We start from the raw sequence: 19,289 nt of genomic DNA on the forward strand, positions 1-19,289 counted from the left end.
TAACCCCTATTTTAAAAGCCTTTTCACATGATAAAGAAAACTCCCTAGGCCAAAAATACTTAGTCTGAGGCCGGAGGAGAATCTTTCTAAATAATTTAAAGGAAAACAATCCAAATTTCAAGTCACAGGTAATGTACATTTCATTTAGTAAAGTCTTTTGCTAAATTGACTAACATTCCTTTCTGAATTCATAACCCAAAAATTACTTGATCTTAGAACTTCAGACTTCTCATGCCCTTATCCTTCCTGAAAGACTTAAGGACACAAGCTACTTCTGAACAAAACTTATCTACACTTAACACTAACTTACAGTTTTTAGAGGAAACTGACTGGAGAAGCTCCAGTAACTAGACCAGCAAGTATGCCAGCAACTAGTTCTCCACCAGTGAGTCTTCAGGAAACTGGAAATAGAATGATGTCCACAGGGTCCCAAAAAAGAGTCATAACTTTAGGCTACCTAGTAATAGTTAAAAAATGAAAGTTTTCCAAGGGCCTAGCTAGACACACACCACCACTCAACCTCGCATTTTCTTTCTCCTCACTTCTGCAGGGGGGGAGTGGGCAATGGAATTGCATTTTACATGTTCAGCCCATACTGTGCTCTCAAAGCCCCAAATGGTACTATAAATCAAAGTGACCCCTTAAAACAGCACAGAGGGGAAAAAACTATTCAGAAGTAATAGACAACTAATTATTAAACTGATCCTCATTCTGATTATATTAAGATACCTTACCTGGTCTTTCCACTTTAATAACTTCTGCTCCTAGGTCTCCTAAATTCATTGTCGCAAAGGGTCCTGCAAGTACCCTGCAATATTAAAAAGCAGTGGGTTTTCGTAGTTGTTCTGCCAAAGCATTTGAATCTCAGAAAACTATTCTGAACTACAAACAACAAACACAAACCTTGTTAGATCAAGAATTTTCACACCTTCGAGCGGCTTCACATTATTAGCACCTGGTAAGAAAGAGAAAACAGTATTTTACGTGTGAGCCTCTTTTTTTAAGGAGACTAATGTTTCTCTGTGGAAGTCTGAAATATCTGCTGTATCACACTCTGCCTTGTTACCCACATTGCATAAAATAGGGATAACAGCAACTTCAGATTATAAAATCAGTTAATGTTTGTAAAGCATGATATAAATTATTGGTATCGTAGAGCCTATTTTAAACCCCTTAGAATACAGTATATTGTTTTGTTCGTTATTTTTAAATGTGCCTGTTACATACATAGACATTAAGCTGATAAATAGCAGCCTGTAGAAAGATCCAATAAACTCCTAACAGTCAGTGTCAAAAAGATATATGAATTAAAACTAATGGATAACAGACTGACATGAAGTAACAACTCCCCAGCTTCAGAGTGGTTTGACCTATGCTGACAATCAAAAGTAGGGTCAGCACTTACAACACACACAAAAATTGCGTCTTCACATTTTAAAAGGCACTTGAAAACTGAATCAGATGAGCATAAACCAAGAAAATATTTGTTTTGTCTGATAGCACTCATGATGGTAAATATATGCTCAAGAAATCTATCCACATATATTTTTCCTTCCTTCTCCCCCGTTCCCTCCCAACCATAACCATCGCTGAAAACTATATGAAGGATATTAAACGCCAAGTGGAGGTAACAGACTTGCAGTCTAAGTCACAGGTGTCCACAGATCTCCTGGGTGATCCTGCGCATGTCACTTAACTCCTCTGTAAAATGGGGGATAATAATATTTCACTACCTCATAGGGAGGTTGTGAGGTACATTAATTAATATCTGTGAGATGTTCAGATACTACAGTGATAAATGCCATAGCAATTTCAATAAATAAATAAAAAATAAAATCAGACCTCTGCTAAAACTAGACAGGTTACACAGCATTAGCCAGGAGGAACTCATCTTTACTCATGTAATTGTTCAAACAAGGGGAAAAGACATAAAGCATAAAGAAAAAGTGTATTGTAAGACTTTCTCTCTAGCCATCAGTTACAAAGCATGCACACAGAGTACTAGGACGGATTGGGAATTTAAGGCCCCTGCTCAAATATTTTAATTCATCACACTGCATTCAATGAAAAAATAGTGTCCTCTCCTGTTCTTCAATTGTAAAACATTTTCCCCAATTATTACAAATTTCTGCAGAAGGATTTGGGTGGTTTGTTTTGTGGTTGTTACTGTTGTTGTTGCCATGAGAAAGTGCAATATGCAGACTAGTAAGCATTTAAAAAAAAATCTGTCTAAATATTTGCCTCATAGTTGTTTTGCACATCATAAACCGTCCACAGGAAGTAAGGTACATATGTTTAGTACTGTTGTATTTCACTGTAAATACTGGAGAAGTTGAAAAATAGTTTACTAGTAATTATGCTGGATATCAATATAAAATACTTGGTGGTACAACCTCAATAAAGCCACCCATAGCTTGATGACACTTCATCAGCCCTCCATCCGTAAACTCACTTAGGCCCCAGATGAGCAAAGAATTTAACCATATGCTTAACTTTAAGCAAGTAAATTGTCCTATTTAGTTCATTAAGACTGACTGCTCTCATGCTTAATGGTAAGCATATGTTTAAGTGTGTTTTAAGTGCTGAATCAGGGCATTACAGGAGAACACAACTTTATAAGAACATCTGCAGATGACGAAAGGTCTGCCTTTCTCCAGCCCAACTCCCCTTTTCTTTCCATCCTCTCCAAAACTCGCAATCTCTTCACTATTCCACAGACCGTATGGAGCCTGATTCTCTCCCTTTCTCATACATACACTACCACAGGAACAGTAGTTTCCCAATTAAAGGCACTTCCAGCCTCAAAAAGTCCTGCAGCTGTGGTTGACAGGCCTTTAGGAGCCCCTCAGACTCTCTAAGGGAAGTCTCCAAAGTATTTAGATTTCACCTGTAAAATATGCATTTACACAAAGCCATAATTAACAAGAGGATGAGTCTCCATTATTTTCATATAATTCATATTATAGTATTAACTAGGAACTCCAATCAAGGACCATGGCCCCACTGGAGTAGGGGGCAGCATAGGAGAAAGTGCAGAGGTGTTTCTGGGAGAAGCGGTCTGTTGGGTAATAGATACAGGAAGTTGAATAGGGGTGTTGTCCCACTGACAAAGAAATAGAGGCGAAGGAAAGGTCCGTAGAAGGTAGATCAAAAGCTTGGTTCAGAAAGTTTCAGAAGCAATGCCAGCAAGTGAAACTACTCTTGCCTAATCATCTATGAATTTACATGAAGCCTCAGGTTTCAGAGTAGCAGCCGTGTTAGTCTGTATTCGCAAAAAGGAGTACTTGTGACACCTTAGAGACTAACCAATTTATTTGAGCATAAGCTTTCATGAGCTACAGCTCACTTCATTGAATGCATAAAAGTGGAAAATGCAGTGAGGATGTGTTTATACACACAGATCATGAAAAAATGGGTGTTTATCACTTCAAAAGGTTTTCTCTCCCCCCACCCCACTCTCCTGCTGGTAATAGCTTATCTAAAGTGATCACTCTCCTTACAATGTGTATGATAATCAAGGTGGGCCATTTCCAGCACAAATCCAGGGTTTAACAAGAACGTCTGAGGAAGCGGGGGGGGGGGGAGGAAAAAACAAGGGGAAATAGGTTACCTTGCATAATGACTTAGCCACTCCCAGTCTCTATTCAAGCCTAAGTTAATTGTATCCAAATTTCAAATGAATTCCAATTCAGCAGTCTCTCGCTGGAGTCTGGTTTTGAAGTTTTTCTGTTGTAATATCGCAACTTTCATGTCTGTAATCGCGTGACCAGAGAGATTGAAGTGTTCTCCACCTGATTTATGAATGTTATAATTCTTGACATCTGATTTGTGTCCATTTATTCTTTTACGTAGAGACTGTCCAGTTTGACCAATGTACATGGCAGAGGGGCATTGCTGGCACATGATGGCATATATCACATTGGTAGATGTGCCCATGAACGAGCCTCTGATAGTGTGGCTGATTTGATTAGGCCCTGTGATGGTGTCCCCTGAACAGATATGTGGGCACAACTGGCAACGGGCTTTGTTGCAAGGATAGGTTCCTCGGTTAGTGGTTCTGTTGTGTGGTATGTAGTTGCTGGTGAGTATTTGCTTCAGGTTGGGGTGCTGTCTGTAGGCAAGGACTAGCCTGTCTCCCAAGATTTGTGAGAGTGATGGATCGTCCTTCAGGATAGGTTGTAGATCCTTGATAATGCGTTGGAGGGGTTTTAGTTGGGGGCTGAAGGTGAAGGCTAGTGGCGTTCTGTTATTTCCTTTGTTGGGCCTGTCCTGTAGTAGGTGACTTCTGGGTACTCTTCTGGCTCTGTCAATCTGTTTCTTCACTTCAGCAGGTAGGTATTGTAGTTGTAAGAATGCTTGATAGAGATCTTGTAGGTGTTTGTCTCTGTCTGAGGGGTTGGAGCAAATGTGGTTGTATTGTAGAGCTTGGCTGTAGACAATGGATCATGTGGTGTGGTCTGGGTGAAAAATGGAGGCATGTAGGTAGAAATAGTGGTCAGTAGGTTTCCGGTATAGGGTGGTGTTTATGTGACCATCGCTTATTAGCACTGTAGTGTCCAGGAAGTGGATCTCTTGTGTGGACTGGTCCAAGCTGAGGTTGATGGTGGGATGGAAATTGTTGAAATCATGGTGGAATTCCTCAAGGGCTTCTTTTCCATGGGTCCAGATGATGAAGATGTCATCAATATAGCGCAAGTAGAGTAGGAGTATTAGGGGACGAGAGCTGAGGAAGCGTTGTTCTAAGTCAGCCATAAAAATGTTGGCATACTGTGGGGCCATGCGGGTACCCATAGCAGTGCCGCTGATTTGAAGGTATACATTGTCTCCAACTGTGAAACAGTTATGGGTGAGGACAAAGTCACAAAGTTCAGCCACCAGGTTTGCCGTGACATTATCGGGGATAGTGTTCCTGACGGCTTGTAGTCCATCTTTGTGTGGAATGTTGGTGTAGAGGGCTTCTACATCCATAGTGGCCAGGATGGTATATTCAGGAAGATCACCGATGGATTGTAGTTTCCTTAGGAAGTCAGTGGTGTCTCGAAGACAGCTGGGAATGCTGGTAGCATAGGGCCTGAGGAGGGAGTCTACATAGCCAGATAATCCTGCTGTCAGGGTGCCAATGCCTGAGATGATGGGGCGCCCAGGATTTCCAGGTTTATAGATCTTGGGTAGTAGATAGAATATCCCAGGTCGGGGTTCCAGGGGTGTGTCTGTGCGGATTTGATCTTGTGCTTTTTCTGGGAGTTCCTTGAACAAATGCTGTAGTTTCTTTTGGTAACTCTCAATGGGATCAGAGGGTAATGGCTTGTAGAAAGTGGTGTTGGAGAGCTGCCGAGCAGCCTCTTGTTCATATTCCAACCCATTCATCATGACAACTGCACCTCCTTTGTCAGCCTTTTTGATTATGATGTCAAAATTGTTTCTGAGGCTGTGGATGGCATTGTGTTCTGCACGGCTGAGGTTGTGGGGCAAGTGATGCTGCTTTTCCACAATTTCAGCCCGTGCACATCGGCGGAAGCACTCTATGTAGAAGTCCAGTCTGCTGTCTCGGCCTTCAGGAGGAGTCCACCTAGAATCCTTCTTTTTGTAGCGTTGGTAGGAAGGTCTCTGTGGATTAGTATGTTGTTCAGAGGAGTGTTGGAAATATTCCTTGAGTCGGAGACATCGAAAATAGGATTCTAGGTCACCACAGAACTGTATCATGTTCGTGGGGGTGGAGGGGCAGAAGGAGAGGCCCCGAGAAAGGACAGCTTCTTCTGCTGGGCTAAGAGTATAGTTGGATAGATTAACAATATTGCTGGGTAGGTTGAGGGAACCATTGATGTGGCCCCTTGTGCCATGTAGTAGTTTAGAAAGTTTAGTGTCCTTTTTCTTTTGTAGAGAAGCAAAGTGTGGGTTGTAAATGGCTTGTCTAGTTTTAGTAAAGTCCAGCCACGAGGAAGTTTGTGTGGAAGGTTGTTTTTTTATGAGAGTATCCAGTTTTGAGAGCTCATTCTTAATCTTTCCCTGTTTGCTGTACAGGATATTGACCAGGTGGTTCCGCAGTTTCTTTGAGAGTGTGTGGCACAAGCTGTCAGCATAGTCTGTGTGGTATGTAGATTGTAATGGATTTTTTACCTTCAGTCCTTTTGGTACGATGTCCACCTGTTTGCATTTGGAGAGGAAGATGATGTCCGTCTGTATCTGTACAAGTTTTTTCATGCAGTTGATGGATTTCCACTCCATATGGCTAAATGCAGTGCCTTGCATAATGACAGGTTTCAGAGTAGCAGCCGTGTTAGTCTGCCCTATTACGTGGGGCACAAGGGGAAATTCAGCCACGAGTTCCTGGAGTTCGAGTTCTGGCCAGACAGTGAGGTTCTGGGGCCCGCGGGGGAGGGGGTCAAAGCGCATTGGCTTCCTGGAGAAGGGGATGGGGGGTGGCACATGGCTGCAGGGCTCGGAGGGGCCAGGAGGGGGAGAGAAAACCTTTTGAAGTGATAATCACCCGTTTTTTCATGATCTGTGTGTATAAAAACATCCTCACTGCATTTTCCACTTTTATGCATCTGATGAAGTGAGCTGTAGCTCACGAAAGCTTATGCTCAAATAAATTGGTTAGTCTCTACGGTGCCACAAGTACTCCTTTTCTTTTCATGAAGCCTCAGTTTTGCTTTCTGATAGTAAGCCAACGAGCTGCAGACTGATTTTACATGATAGGCGTGATCCATGCCCACTTGATCACCAGAGAAATAACAGTTCTAATACACTAGTCATGTGAACACTGCAAAACCATTCCCTGAGTCCTACTATCCCAGTATCATCCCCCATCTTCATCCTCTCCTGTGCCAGTTATTGATTTCTTAAGTAAACCAAACAGTGCCAAGTTCACTTTTTATTGAATTAATCCTACAGCTCAACTACTGCAAGAATTCCTCTCTCTCAGATATAAAGCTATACCATACTTGCAGACTGTTTATTCCTATAATAAAGTGGACAAACATATCAACCTCCATTACAAGTAGCTCTTATTGAGAAAAAAACAAACAGGCACACTCAAACTTTGTAGACTCTGATGGCGTTTTAAACTGAAGTCTCCCGCACATTACACAGGCAGGATCATGTCAGGTGTGTTAGCTTATCTTATTACAACATTAACAAAAACAAACCCAGAAGTTATTTCATAGTAGAACAGATTTGTACTACTTTTAATCCTGAAGATCTTAGGGTTTTCTTTTACATTTTAAAACAGGGGCGGATATAGGAGAAAGGGGACAAAATGAAGCATTCTGTGGGCTTGATTCTTCTCTCACATCACTTTTACACCAGTGCTGCTCCACTGTCTTCAATTAAGTTACTTCTGATTTATATCTGGGCAAGTGAGGAGAATCAAGCCCTCCTCCCCACCAAATTGCAAAGTGGATATCCTCTCATTCATGCAGACTGCCTCCAGTGTCCAGATTCACTCCTTGTGTAAGTAGATGTAGCATCAATGCGCCCACTTGCACCAGCAATCAAGTTGGATCAATAGTGAAAATAGGGATAGCTCAGTGGTTTGAGCATTGGCCTGCTAAACCCAGGGTTGTGAGTTCAATCCTTGAGGGGGCCATTTAGGGATCTGGGTCAAAAATTGGGGATTGGTCCTGCTTCAAGCAGGGGGTTGGACTAGATGACCTCCTGAGGTCCCTTCCAACCTTGATATTCTATGATTCTATAAGCTACTGCTGCGGAGTGATCATTCTAGTTCAGCTGCTTATATTTGCATTTGGTATTTGAAACAGATTGGGAAATGAGCAAATCAATTCCACTTATTAAATGGCCACCAGAAGTTAGGGTTTTTTTTTTTATTATTAAAGATAAAAATAGAGCTTGCAGGAAAGGAGAGAGTGAATCCACTAGGAAATCCCCAAACAGTGAAAAGTTAAATAATGGGAAGCTCACAAAATGGGTTATTTGCCCATAAAATGCAAACAAACAAACAGCTTTAATGTCTGAACTAGAAAGTGCAACACATTCTCTATATATTGCTGTTAGTAGTCTGATAATTAGTTCTTCTTGGGCTCCAGACCCTCCCAAGATTCTCTCTTTATTTTTTGCAACCTGCACACATTCATTGACCACTCTGCAAAGTCTGCATTATAATCAGAACCTTTTGAGTTCTTCCTCAACCACTGTGGAAAATTATACCCCTAACTCCAGATGTACATTTTCATTTAGAAAAAATAAATCATTTGCAGTCAAGACAGTTATGGGATTGGTAATGCTGCAGCAAGAGTGTAAAGTCCAATTTCAGATAAACAATAAAAAACAAAATAAATTTCCTTAAAATGCTAGGGGACAAAGAAAACTATCTAAAAATCTATGTGAATTCAGTCTGCTATAGTTGCAAGATGTTATTATTAGTGTCATATATTCATGTCCTGCATGGACATTAAACTATTCCATCATATTTTTCCTAAGAGCAGAAGTTTCCCTTGGTATCTGCAGCCCTAGAGGTAGTTGCATTTCAGTGTTTGTGTGTGTGGCGCTCTCAGAACCTTTGAGGACATGAAAGATTTTATTATAGCACATCACACGTATAGCATAATTCTCAACCAAGCACATATTTATGTCGGATTGTCCCTTATCAGCCTGCTCTGTAAAACCTTGTGTTTTTCTAAACTAAGACCGCTGGGGCAGGAAACACGTTGATCGTTTGGGAAAGGTCTCTCACCTAATTACATAAATAACAGTATGAAGAGACGCTTGCTCTGAGATACTTTTAAGTAAAACTTCTCCTGGACTTTGATTCCTTTCCACAGCCCTGCGCACGTGTTACATGCTACACACGACCCATGGTGTCTATGCCAGATAAAACAAGTGGTTTATTAAATTAAGAGTTTAAAAGAAGTGGCTACCTGGCTGGAGAGAGCTTCCCTGCACCCCTCTGCTGCTGCTAGGTGAGGAGAGGCTTCGCAGAGGGCTGGGGCAGAGGGGAGAGGCAGAGCAGCCACTGCTGCTAGGGAGTGTGGGGCACAGACTCCTCCTGCGCCTGACACAGGAGCAACTCCTCCTTCCCAGCACAGCGCTCAGCATTGCTGCGGCTGCCAGCCCGAGCCGGGACAATCAGACGCCTCGAAGGCACGGTGGGCTAGGTACTGAGGTGCAGGACAGGCTCACCGCGACCGCTGTCAGAGCCGCAGGCACTCGAGGAAGAGGACTGGAGGAGGAGCGTCACTGTCCAATTTGACTCGGCCCCTCCCCACCTCCGCGTGTGTGAAAAAGGTCCCAGTCCTGTGTACTGCGCGGTCGCAGTGCTACACCACTTCCTGCCTACCCCTGCCCCACGGAAATTCTCCCACCCTTTTGTACTGCGCAAGCGTAGTTCTCACTGTCTCTCCCATTTTTTTCTCGGAGAGTGAAAATGTTCCCAGCTTTGCGTACTACGCAGGCGCGACGCTAAATGTCTCCTGGTCCTGTATCTGTGAATGCAAGCATAATCCCACCATTCCTTGTGGTAGTGGGAAGTTCAGGAGAGGGAGGATAGGGTTTAACCCTCTGGGGAAAACCCTCACCCTCAGTCATGGTCAGGGAGTTCTCAGACTTAGTTGCACTGTGGTTTATGGCTTTTGTCATAAATATAAAGGGAAGGGTAAACCCCTTTGAAATCCCTCCTGGCCAGGGGAAAGCTCCTCTCACCTGTAAAGGGTTAAGAAGCTAAAGGTAACCTCGCTGGCACCTGACCAAAATGACCAATGAGGAGACAAGATACTTTCAAAAGCTGGGAGGAGGGAGAGAAACAAAGGGTCTGTGTCTGTCTGTACGCTGGTTTCTGCCAGGGATAGACCAGGAATGGAGCCTTAGAACTTTTAGTAAGTAATCTAGCTAGGTAGGTATTAGATCATGATTTCTTTAAATGGCTGAGAAAAGAATTGTGCTGAATAGAATAACTATTTCTGTCTGTGTATCTTTTTTGTAACTTAAGGTTTTGCCTAGAGGGGTTCTCTATGTTTTTGAATCTAATTACCCTGTAAGATATCTACCATCCTGATTTTACAGGGGGGATTTCTTTATTTCTATTTACTTCTATTTTTTATTAAAAGTCTTCTTGTAAAAAACTGAATGCTTTTTCATTGTTCTCAGATCCAAGGGTTTGGGTCTGTGGTCACCTATGCAAATTGGTGAGGCTTTTTATATAAACCCAGAGTGCATAAATTTTTTTTCATATAAACCCAGAGTGCATAAATTTTGCCCCTGTGAAGTTTTATTCTGCCTGGTTGAGCAAATAGTTAGGGAGAATCCCTCTTGTACTAATTTACTTTGTGTAAAACTAGAGTTGGCATATTCATCCTATGCATTTGTAAAGCATCCAACATGAGGTTACCAGAGCATCCTTTAAAATATATAGCTCACAAATGTATTCTACTTTTCCCCCAGTAAGGAAGGAAATTCCTTACTGGCCTAGAAACTGATGATCATCCTCTGGGATATGTTGCCAGAGGATGATAAGAGGAGAGTTTCACCAGTTGCATTTAATCAGCCTGAATAAAGAGATGCGTCTTATTTTTTTCCAGAGAAAGTTTACCAAGTTTCAACTCTAGCATACCTTTGTTGAGCAACTTTCAGAGCTTCTTGTACAGCAGAGGCGGGCAAACTACGGCCCGCAGGACCATCCTGCCCAGCCCCTGAGCTCCTGGTCAGGAAGGCTAGCCCCTGGCCCCTCCACTGCTATTCCCTCTCCCTGGCAGCCTCGGCGCACCGCGCTGCCAGCACTCTGGGCAGCGGGGCTGCACGCTCATGCAGGGCAGCATGGCAGCGTGTCTGGCTCTGGCCAGGCGGCGTGGCTCCAGACATGCTGCTCTGAGCAGCATGGTAAAGGGGCCAGGGCCTGGGGGTTGGATATGGGGTAGAGGGTTCTGGGGGGTAGTCAGGGGACAGGGGGCGGTTGGATAGGGCAGAGATTATGGGGGAAGTGGGGGGGGAACGGGGGATTGGATAGGGGGTGGGATCCTGGGGGGCGGGGGCGGGGTCCCAGGAGGGGACAATCAGGGGACAAGGAGCAGGGGGGTTGGTTGGGTGGAGGGTTCTGATGGGGGCAGTCAGGGGTTGGGAAGTGGGAGGGGTCAGATAGAGAGTGGGGGTCAGGCCATTGGGGAGGCACAGCCTTCCCTACCTAGCCCTCCATACAGTTTCACACCCTGATGTGGCCCTCGGGCCAAAAAGTTTGCCCACCCCTGTTGTACAGGGTGGGAAACAAAGTTTGTTACTGTTATTTGTACTTTTATATGTTTGAGAGGCATTCAGGTACTACAGTGATTAAACCATATACGTTGGTAGACACAGAAATAGGTAAGTAAACCTATCACAGAACATATCTGCTGCTGATTCTCACAAATATTTTGTTGGAAATCAACAATTTGCGCTATTGTGGGGGAAATGAAGCAACAAAGCATTAGTTTAATACAATCTCAACTAGACTGTAAAGTTAGGACCTCTTTCACGTGGAGCACTGCCATAAAAATAAAGGGAAGGGTAACCACCTTTTTATCCCCAGTGCTATAAAATCCCTCCTGGCCAGAGGCAAAACCCTTTCACCTGTAAAGGGTTAAGAAGCTAAGATAACCTCGCTGGCACCTGACCAAAACGACCAATGAGGAGACAAGATACTTTCAAAGCTGGAGGGCGAAAACAAAGGGTCTGTCTGATGCTTTTGCTGGGAACAGATCAGGAATGCAGTCTCAGAAACTCCATTTACTTAGTAAGTAATCTAGCTAGAAATGTGTTAGATTTCCTTTTGTTTAATGGCTGGTAAAATAAGCTGTGCTGAATGGAATGTATAGTCCTGTTTTTGTCTCTTTTTGTAACTTAAGATTTTGCCTAGAGAGATTCTCTATGTTTTGAATCTGATTACCCTGTAAGGTATTTACCATCCTGATTTTACAGAGGTGATTCTTTTATCTTTTCTTTCATTAAAATTCTTCTTTTAAGAACCTGATTGGTTTTTTCATTGTTCTTAAGATCCAAGGGTTTGGGTGTGTTCACCTGTACAAATTGGTGAGGATTTTTATCAAGCCTTCCCCAGGAAAGGGGGTGTAGGGCTTGGGGGGGATATTTTGGGGGAAGACATCTCCAAGCGGGCTCTTTCCCCGTTCTTTGTTTAACACGCTTGGTGGTGGCAGCATAGGGTTCAAAAGGCAAAGTTTGTACCTTTGGGAAGTTTTTAACCTAAGGTGGTAAGAGTAAGCTTAGGGAGTCTTTCATCCAGGTCCCCACATCTGTACCCTAGAGTTCAGAGTGGGGGAAAAAATCATGACAAGCACAGTTTAAACTTCTTTGAGATAAACAGGTTATCTGTTACTTTTGTTTGGTTTGAAATGGTTTTCCGCAAGGTTGGTTTATAAAATGCAGCAATTGATGGCTTACATTTGTAATTTCTTTTTGCTTAGCTCTTTTAAAAATGCAAAAGATTAAATTAACTTCAACATTACAAATTTTAACACATAAATGATAGATAAAGTTATAGGCACTCATGCTGAAGCAGAAATGGGGCTATGCATTGGTCCACTCACACAGAGCGCAGCATTGAGGCCCAAGTTCTCAAAGCAATGCTAGAGTCTTGGAAGGTTTATATAAAGGGGCTACACTTCTCCATTAATTTAACCTACATTAAAGAGCCACCATAACACTGAAATGAAGTTATGTCTTGGATGGAGGTTAGACTAGATGACCCTTGCAGACGTGGTCCTGGCTAATCCTATGATTCTATGACATAGTTAAGCTGACCTAACCCCGAGTGTAAACCACAGTAGCTCAACAGAAGAATTCTTTGACCTAGCTACCCACTCTCCAGGGGGTGGATTGCCTACACAGATGGGAAAACTCTCCCTTCAATATAACTAGTGTCTACACGGAAGGGCTTCAACACTGCAGCTGTAGCATTTCAAGTGTACACAAACCCTGAATCTGCAGAGCCTGAAACAATAACTCTGATGTGGGAGCAGCCCCATTCAACTCAGTGTGGTAGTTCACACCTCAGATTCCCAGTGATAATTTAAATGTCAATGTTGTTAACTATTTCACTATCAAAGAATGTCTGAAAGGACAAGGAAAAATACTAGGGAGATTTGGTTGTATTGGGAAGACTATCACATTAAAAACAACAAGAAGCTGATCTATGCAGCCAAAAGGCCAGAGAGCAGCGTACCTGAGCCCCAGCAGGAGAAAGTAATCCTGAAGAGCCGGGGGCATTGAACTTCCATCAAGTGGAACCCAGCCTGAAGAAACCCACTAGGGCAGATGGGATCTTATTTTGAACCAGGTTTCAGAGTAGCAGCCGTGTTAGTCTGTATTCACAAAAAGAAAAGGAGTACTTGTGGCACCTTAGAAACTAATGCTCAAATAAACTGGTTAGTCTGTAAGGTGCCACAAGTACTCCTTTTCTTATTTTGAACCCGTGATTAAAGTAGATTGAAGCAGGAGCGGGTGAGCTCTCAGTGCGCCAGCCAAGGAGAAGCCGGAGCAGTGATGCCTACCCAAGTCAGGGAGCTCTCCTTCTGGTCCTTTTTTCTTCCTAAATCTGTCCAAAACAGGGGTTGATCTAAGTGCCTCTGCTGTTGACATGGATTCGAACTGATAAAACACAGCTGTTTGGGGTGTGTCGGGTAGGCCCAGCCCGGGAGGCTGCGTCAGCCACAGGGCACCGTCTGCTTTGGAGATGGGACTTCACCGTCCACGCGGAGCCAGCTGGGAGAACACGAGAGGCCTTCTCCTACGAGGAGAGCTTCACCTTCGGCGTCTTCAGCCAAACCTTGGCCACCCTGCTGCGGGGCACGGCTGGGTGCCTCTCCGCGCTGGCGGCGGCTGCGGCTGCCGCCTCCCCCGGGACCCCAGTGCCCAGACTGCCCGGAAAGCTAGCGCGGTGCACTCTGTCCCCCGCTTCCTTTCTGCCTCCCCGGAACCTCCGAACCCGGAACCTCCTGGCCGCGGCACAGGGCGCGTCGGGCCCCATCGAGCCGCGTCGCAGCAAGCCGCGCGCACGCGCACGCACGCACGCACGCGCCGTGTCTCTCTCCGGCGGTTAGGAGGGGCCGTTGCGCACTTTTCGTTCGTTTCCCGGCTCGGGGCTCTGAGGCCGCAGCGGGAGCCGGAGCCATGCACCGACAGAGCTTCCGCCCCCCCACACCCCCGTGCCCGGGCGGGGGGCCCTGGGGCGGCGGCTTTCGGAGCCCTCCCTCCGGCGGGGGCCCTATGCCGCCCTCCCCGCGGGGCTACGGGAGCCCCCACCACACGCCGCCCTACGGCCACCGGCCCTACTCGCCCCGAGGCCACCACTTCCACGGCGGCGGCGGCGGCGGGCGGTTCGGGAGCCCGTCCCCGGGGGGTCAGAGCCCGCGCAGGCCGCACAGTGCCAGCCCCAGGTACTCGGCTCCCTACGGCAGCATGTCCCCGGCCGCGGCCCAGCAGCGTCCGCCGCACCATCCGCAGCAATACAAGTCCTCGCCGCGGGGCTCCCAGAGATACTACCAGGTATGGGCGGGGGAGCTGCCCTGGCCATCGGGTGGGGCTGCTGTGTGCCTCGGTGCGTGGGCGCCGTGCGCGTGTGGGAAGGAGATTAATGGCTGGTTGAAACACGCAGCAGCCCCACCCCACCCCCCAACTTCCACCCCGCTTCTTAGGTTCCCTCACCAGATCCCAGGAAAGAGGGACTAGTGTAAAACAGAGTGAATCCACCCCCACCCTGTACTAGAGGGCGGAGAGAGACTGATTCACACAGCCAGCGCTTTCCACATTTTCTGAAAGGGAGTGAAACTGACTCAAAGCAGAATCCCCTTCCAGGCCCTTTGGGGCTGGGGAAGAGACAAGGATCCCAGGAATATTCTCTCCTCCCCCCCCCCCGTCCTGGCATTTGAGGGGGTGGGATAAGAAAGCACCATGCAAGCTCATCCCTCTCCTTCCTTATGTTACCTTTTCCCCCGGTCTCTCCATTTTACTAAGCTGTTTTTAGTTTGTTTTTTTAAGAGCTGAGATGAATTTGAACGTTTTTGTAACTTTGGCCGGGACCTCTTACTTGAGGAGTTGACATAACTGGGAGATGGGTACAGTCAAGCATGGGATGCTGTTAAAATGACTAAAAAAAATTGTTTTCAAACAGAGTTGAAAATATTTCCTAGTTACAAAAGGAAGTTTAAAAAGAAGTGAAATACTGTTTAAATAATGCTTTGTGGTTTTAAACTTCCAATTTTAAAGTGATGAATCACTGTGCTAATCTCTGAATTGTAGTTAGTTTCTGTGTGGGGCTAATAGTTAAAGTAACACCTGTGCGGGTGAAATATTTCTTAGCTAGCAATATCATAATTTTTGTAGTTCATAACATAAACTTTGTCATTTTTTAAAGAAAAAAAGGGGGGGGTACAGAACTAACTTTACCAGAATGCACATGCACTATAGAAATGCCATGGTCATAGTCCCAATAGCTGATATGTGTAGGTGTACAGAACGCTCCGCCAAACATTGATTTACTATTTTTTTAACAACATAATCAGGTAGAAAGTAAACAGTGTTAAAGCCACACAAAATACGGTTCCCAGTAACTACTGAAATTAGTATTGGTTTTCAACTCAGTTGGAAAACCTTTTTCTATTCCTACTAAAAGTTCCTGATAAGCTGTGAATGGGTCTTCATGCTAAATCACTCTGGTTTTGCCTTTTCGGAGTGGTTATTGGCATGGGACTGTGCTTACAGCATTGGACACTATGGATAGTTTGTTGAATTTCTGTAAAATTGTTCATCAGGTTATTTTGTTTACAATGTATTCTTTGTGGGAGTAAATGAATAGAATGTAGGAATTTGTAGTGGAGGAAGGGATTGAAATCTAACATGACTAAAAGGTCTGGAGGGGACAGTTAACAATTGTTCTTAAACTTCATGCTGGTAGATACTAAAAATATTTAGAAAAGTAACTACATGTAACTGTTCTTTAAGTTGCACAAGTACAGAGATCTAAATAGACATGGGAAAGAAGTTATATTGTGGCAAAGTGTAACTACCCATGACTAACCAATTTATTTGAGCATGAGCTTTCGTGAGCTACAGCTCACATCACGAAAGCTCATGCTCAAATAAATTGGTTAGTCTCTAAGGTGCCACAAGTACTCCTTTTCTTTTTGCGAATACAGTCTGATACCCATGACTGTGTCCCTACAACTTAGTCTCTAATAGATTAGACCCCGGCGTTCAGGAAAGAGCTATTTCATAATGACCCCGGGAAGAAAATGATGAGTACTGAGCAACTTGATTCCATTGTCTGTTCAAAAGTTTGTGTTACCATTGGAGAGAATAATATTCTCTCTCTCTCCCCTGTAAACCCATCATTGCTAATAGAGACACATCAAAACCTCTAAAGCTTGTTATACTACTGATACCCTCAAGTTTAGGGACCTAGAAAAAACATCTAAAAACATTTGTCTGGAAACAGAACTTAGAAAAGGCAATTCTTATTAACCGTATTGGTTAGATTTTTTTACTTAACACCAAATATTTGCACTTTTCAAGCACTAAAAATGAGGATAGTTGAATTTGCACCCTCAGTTACCATAATCTTTTTTTAAAAAGGACAAAAAAGCTTAAAGGGAAATAGTATTAAGTATAGATTTGTTATAATTATATTTTCAAAACAGTTTGAATAAATGCCGGTCCTTGTCTAATAATAGGACTTTCTCTTTACTTAGCTTTCACTTAGTTTTCTGCCATAAGTATTTCTACTTCCACTATCACCTTGTTATGCTAACTTGATTAACTGTTTAGACATACACCCGACCCTTGCTAGAATGCGGAATTTGGGATCCATGCGCCATACTACGTTAACGCGGGGACCACACTAAAAGGAATTGCAATTAAAGTAATTAAATTTGGGGTCCCTTGCCGCAACCGTGTTATGTACGCATTCACGCTATATAGATGTGCATTCTAGCGAGGGTCCGGTGTAGTAGTCACTAGTAAGACTTTTTAATACAAAGGCTCTATCTCCATCAGGGAACTGTCCCATTGCTGACAGGGGTGGTAACCCTGATTCCCCCATCAGTGGAGGCTGGAAAAATGTGGAGATGGGACAAAAAATTTCAGTATTATTACAGGAAGAGCATAATCTGGTAAAACAGTATCATATCATGCTTTCTATAAAGGGTTGAAAATCCTTGGCTCCTCTGAGCTGGCAGCTAAACCTTTTCAGCATTAACTGAGAGGAAATAGGGAAGGGAAGTGACTACTGCTATCTTTCTAGGCATTATTATCACATTTAAAATCATGGCATTAAACCGTGTCAGCTAGAGACAGTTTTCCTGTGTAGACAGAGCTGTAGGTTTTCTATTCAAAGGAGGATTGATGTGAGAATAGCTTCACTATATCATTAAGAGAAGTGTTCTGAAATTTGTCTCCCTTCCCCACACACTCTCAGTAATACAATAAAGAATTAACACTTATTTGTGTTTGGAGATGCTTGTCATGGTTAATATTTTAAGATATGAACTTCTAAATACATAGGGAGTTATTTCAGAATAGTGGTTTGTGATTAACAATGTGTGGAAGTTCCTCTTCCAGAATGAGTGCTTTATTTCACATTAGCTTACTTCAAAACGGCGTTCTTATTCCAAAACAACATCAACACATGGAGTTAACTATTCCTGCCTAACTCCTTCTAACTTCACACCCCACCTTATTCCAGATTGAGTTTCACATCTATATGAGCCTGTCAGAATTTTAAATACACTTCTCCAATGCAATCATCCCTTCAAACTATTTACTACAAATCCAAAGTCAGAGTTTTTGTGTTTGGATAAAGTAATTGTCTTCTGAATGCTGAGAATTATAAGCAGAATGTTACAAAAAGAATAAAGACTTTCTGGGTGTGGTGGTTGGGAGCAGTGTTATAACCACTAAATTAGATTACAACATTTTAGAGAAGTGAAGCATCTCTTTGATCAGTCTTCTGACGTCTAGCAGACACAGCTTTGCTTTTTAATATGCATGCTTAAATGAGTGTCTCTTAATGCCAGTCTTTGTTGCAGGTTTTTATTGGCTTGGTCCAGGGAATACTTGTAAATCTACTAATGTCTCATGGAAGGCTTTGTGAAATATAATTAACAGCTGTTATTTTGTTTATATATTCTTATTATTCTTATGACATGGGTACACTGATATGAAAATTGTGGCATCACTGTTATTCTACTTCTCTGCTGGTAGTCATTCTTCTGTTTGTGAGATCCTAGTCATAGCCACATAATTTAGTTGTGATGACATGTAGAAATAAGGAGTGGGGTGAAAAAAATCAGATGTTCTTCAAGGTGGCTTCTGCATATTCCCATTTGTGGGATGTACCTCCAGTGCCATCAAACTTCACGTGCCCTGTGGAAAAAATTACCTATTGTGGCCACCCCTTTGCAGCAACAGATTTTTAGAATTGAGATTTGGAGAGGATGGATGGTCCCCAACATCCTCCATTCTTCCTCCTCTGTGGCTAGGTGTAGGGACATCTCTGTATGGAAGGAAAACTTGTTGCTGTCTGTTATCTTTAGATACATAATTTCTGTGCCATTGTTTAGACCATCCCTAAGCAGTTTGTCGGGTTCCAAGTTTTTCCTGCCAAATTTGAGAGTTTAAAATCTTATCTGTTGCTCTGTGAAGGGCCTAGATATACACAAAAGGAAACTAACCTTACAGAGGAAAGCGTGAAATTAATAATACCCATGCTGTGAGATTCACAAAGTAAAATCTTTGTTATAGTTCTCTTAGGTTATGTACTTGCAACAGTAGTCAGTGAGAATAATTAAGTTGGTGTCCCTTCAATGTAAATTGTCTGTGCTTTGACAAAATTCAAGTCTCAAAAGCACCAACAGACAAATAATTAGTCTATTGTAAACAGTTTGCGCTGCATTTAATTAACAGATTTATGTAGTAACAATACCCACATTTGGTTATCTAAAGAAGGGAATCTTTTATGTTGAACTTGAAAAACAACTGGTTTAACCCAAATACCATATTCTTTACTGTAAGTGTTTTGGGTCAACTGTGTCTTTGTCTGCTTTGTACAGCACAGATTAAACCCTCAGCCCTTAAATACTTTGTGGTGTTTAGATTTTGCTGTTTGGAAATGGTTCTTTGTAAACTCTTTCCGACCTTTAATCTATTCTTAGTTTTGTTGCCTAGCTTTTAAATTAGACCTGTTTCAGAGCTATATAGTCTATTTAAAAATAGTCTCAGTTGTTTCTTTCTGCAGTTACATACCAGTATGAAGTGAACATTTACTTTAGACAAGCTTACTCTTGTATAATGGTACA

The 19,289-nt window shown here is 43.2% G+C and overlaps 2 protein-coding genes across 8 annotated transcripts in view; one reads left to right on the plus strand and one right to left on the minus strand.

Moving 5' to 3' along the window:
- Positions 1-13,856, minus strand: part of SUGCT (succinyl-CoA:glutarate-CoA transferase) — a 485,165-nt gene extending 471,309 nt beyond the window's left edge. Inside the window, exons 1-3 of one of the 5 annotated variants that reach the window (XM_084621188.1) lie at positions 13,491-13,856; positions 904-955; positions 735-808 (exon numbers count right to left, since the gene is read on the minus strand). In XM_084621188.1, the coding sequence (XP_084477314.1) occupies positions 735-808; positions 904-955; positions 13,491-13,578 (214 nt within the window). In that variant the 5' untranslated portion in view covers positions 13,579-13,856. Of the gene's footprint in view, positions 1-734; positions 809-903; positions 956-8,876; positions 9,225-13,162; positions 13,260-13,490 lie in introns of those variants that run through there. The other 4 variants (XM_084621190.1, XM_084621191.1, XM_084621189.1 and 1 more) reach the window with 4 other exon arrangements.
- A 137-nt stretch (positions 13,857-13,993) lies between these two features.
- Positions 13,994-19,289, plus strand: part of MPLKIP (M-phase specific PLK1 interacting protein) — a 52,503-nt gene continuing 47,207 nt past the window's right edge. For all 3 annotated transcript variants that reach the window (XR_014710509.1, XR_014710510.1, XM_084621193.1), the window contains exon 1: positions 13,994-14,484. Coding sequence is in view for 1 of the 3 variants with exons in the window: in XM_084621193.1 (XP_084477319.1) it covers positions 14,110-14,484 (375 nt within the window). In the remaining 2 variants the exon portion in view is untranslated. The remainder of the gene's footprint in view (positions 14,485-19,289) is intronic.

Source organism: Lepidochelys olivacea (genome assembly GCF_965140295.1).
Source record: "Lepidochelys olivacea isolate rLepOli2 genome assembly, chromosome: 2".
In the NCBI taxonomy this organism is placed as follows: Eukaryota; Metazoa; Chordata; order Testudines; family Cheloniidae; genus Lepidochelys; species Lepidochelys olivacea.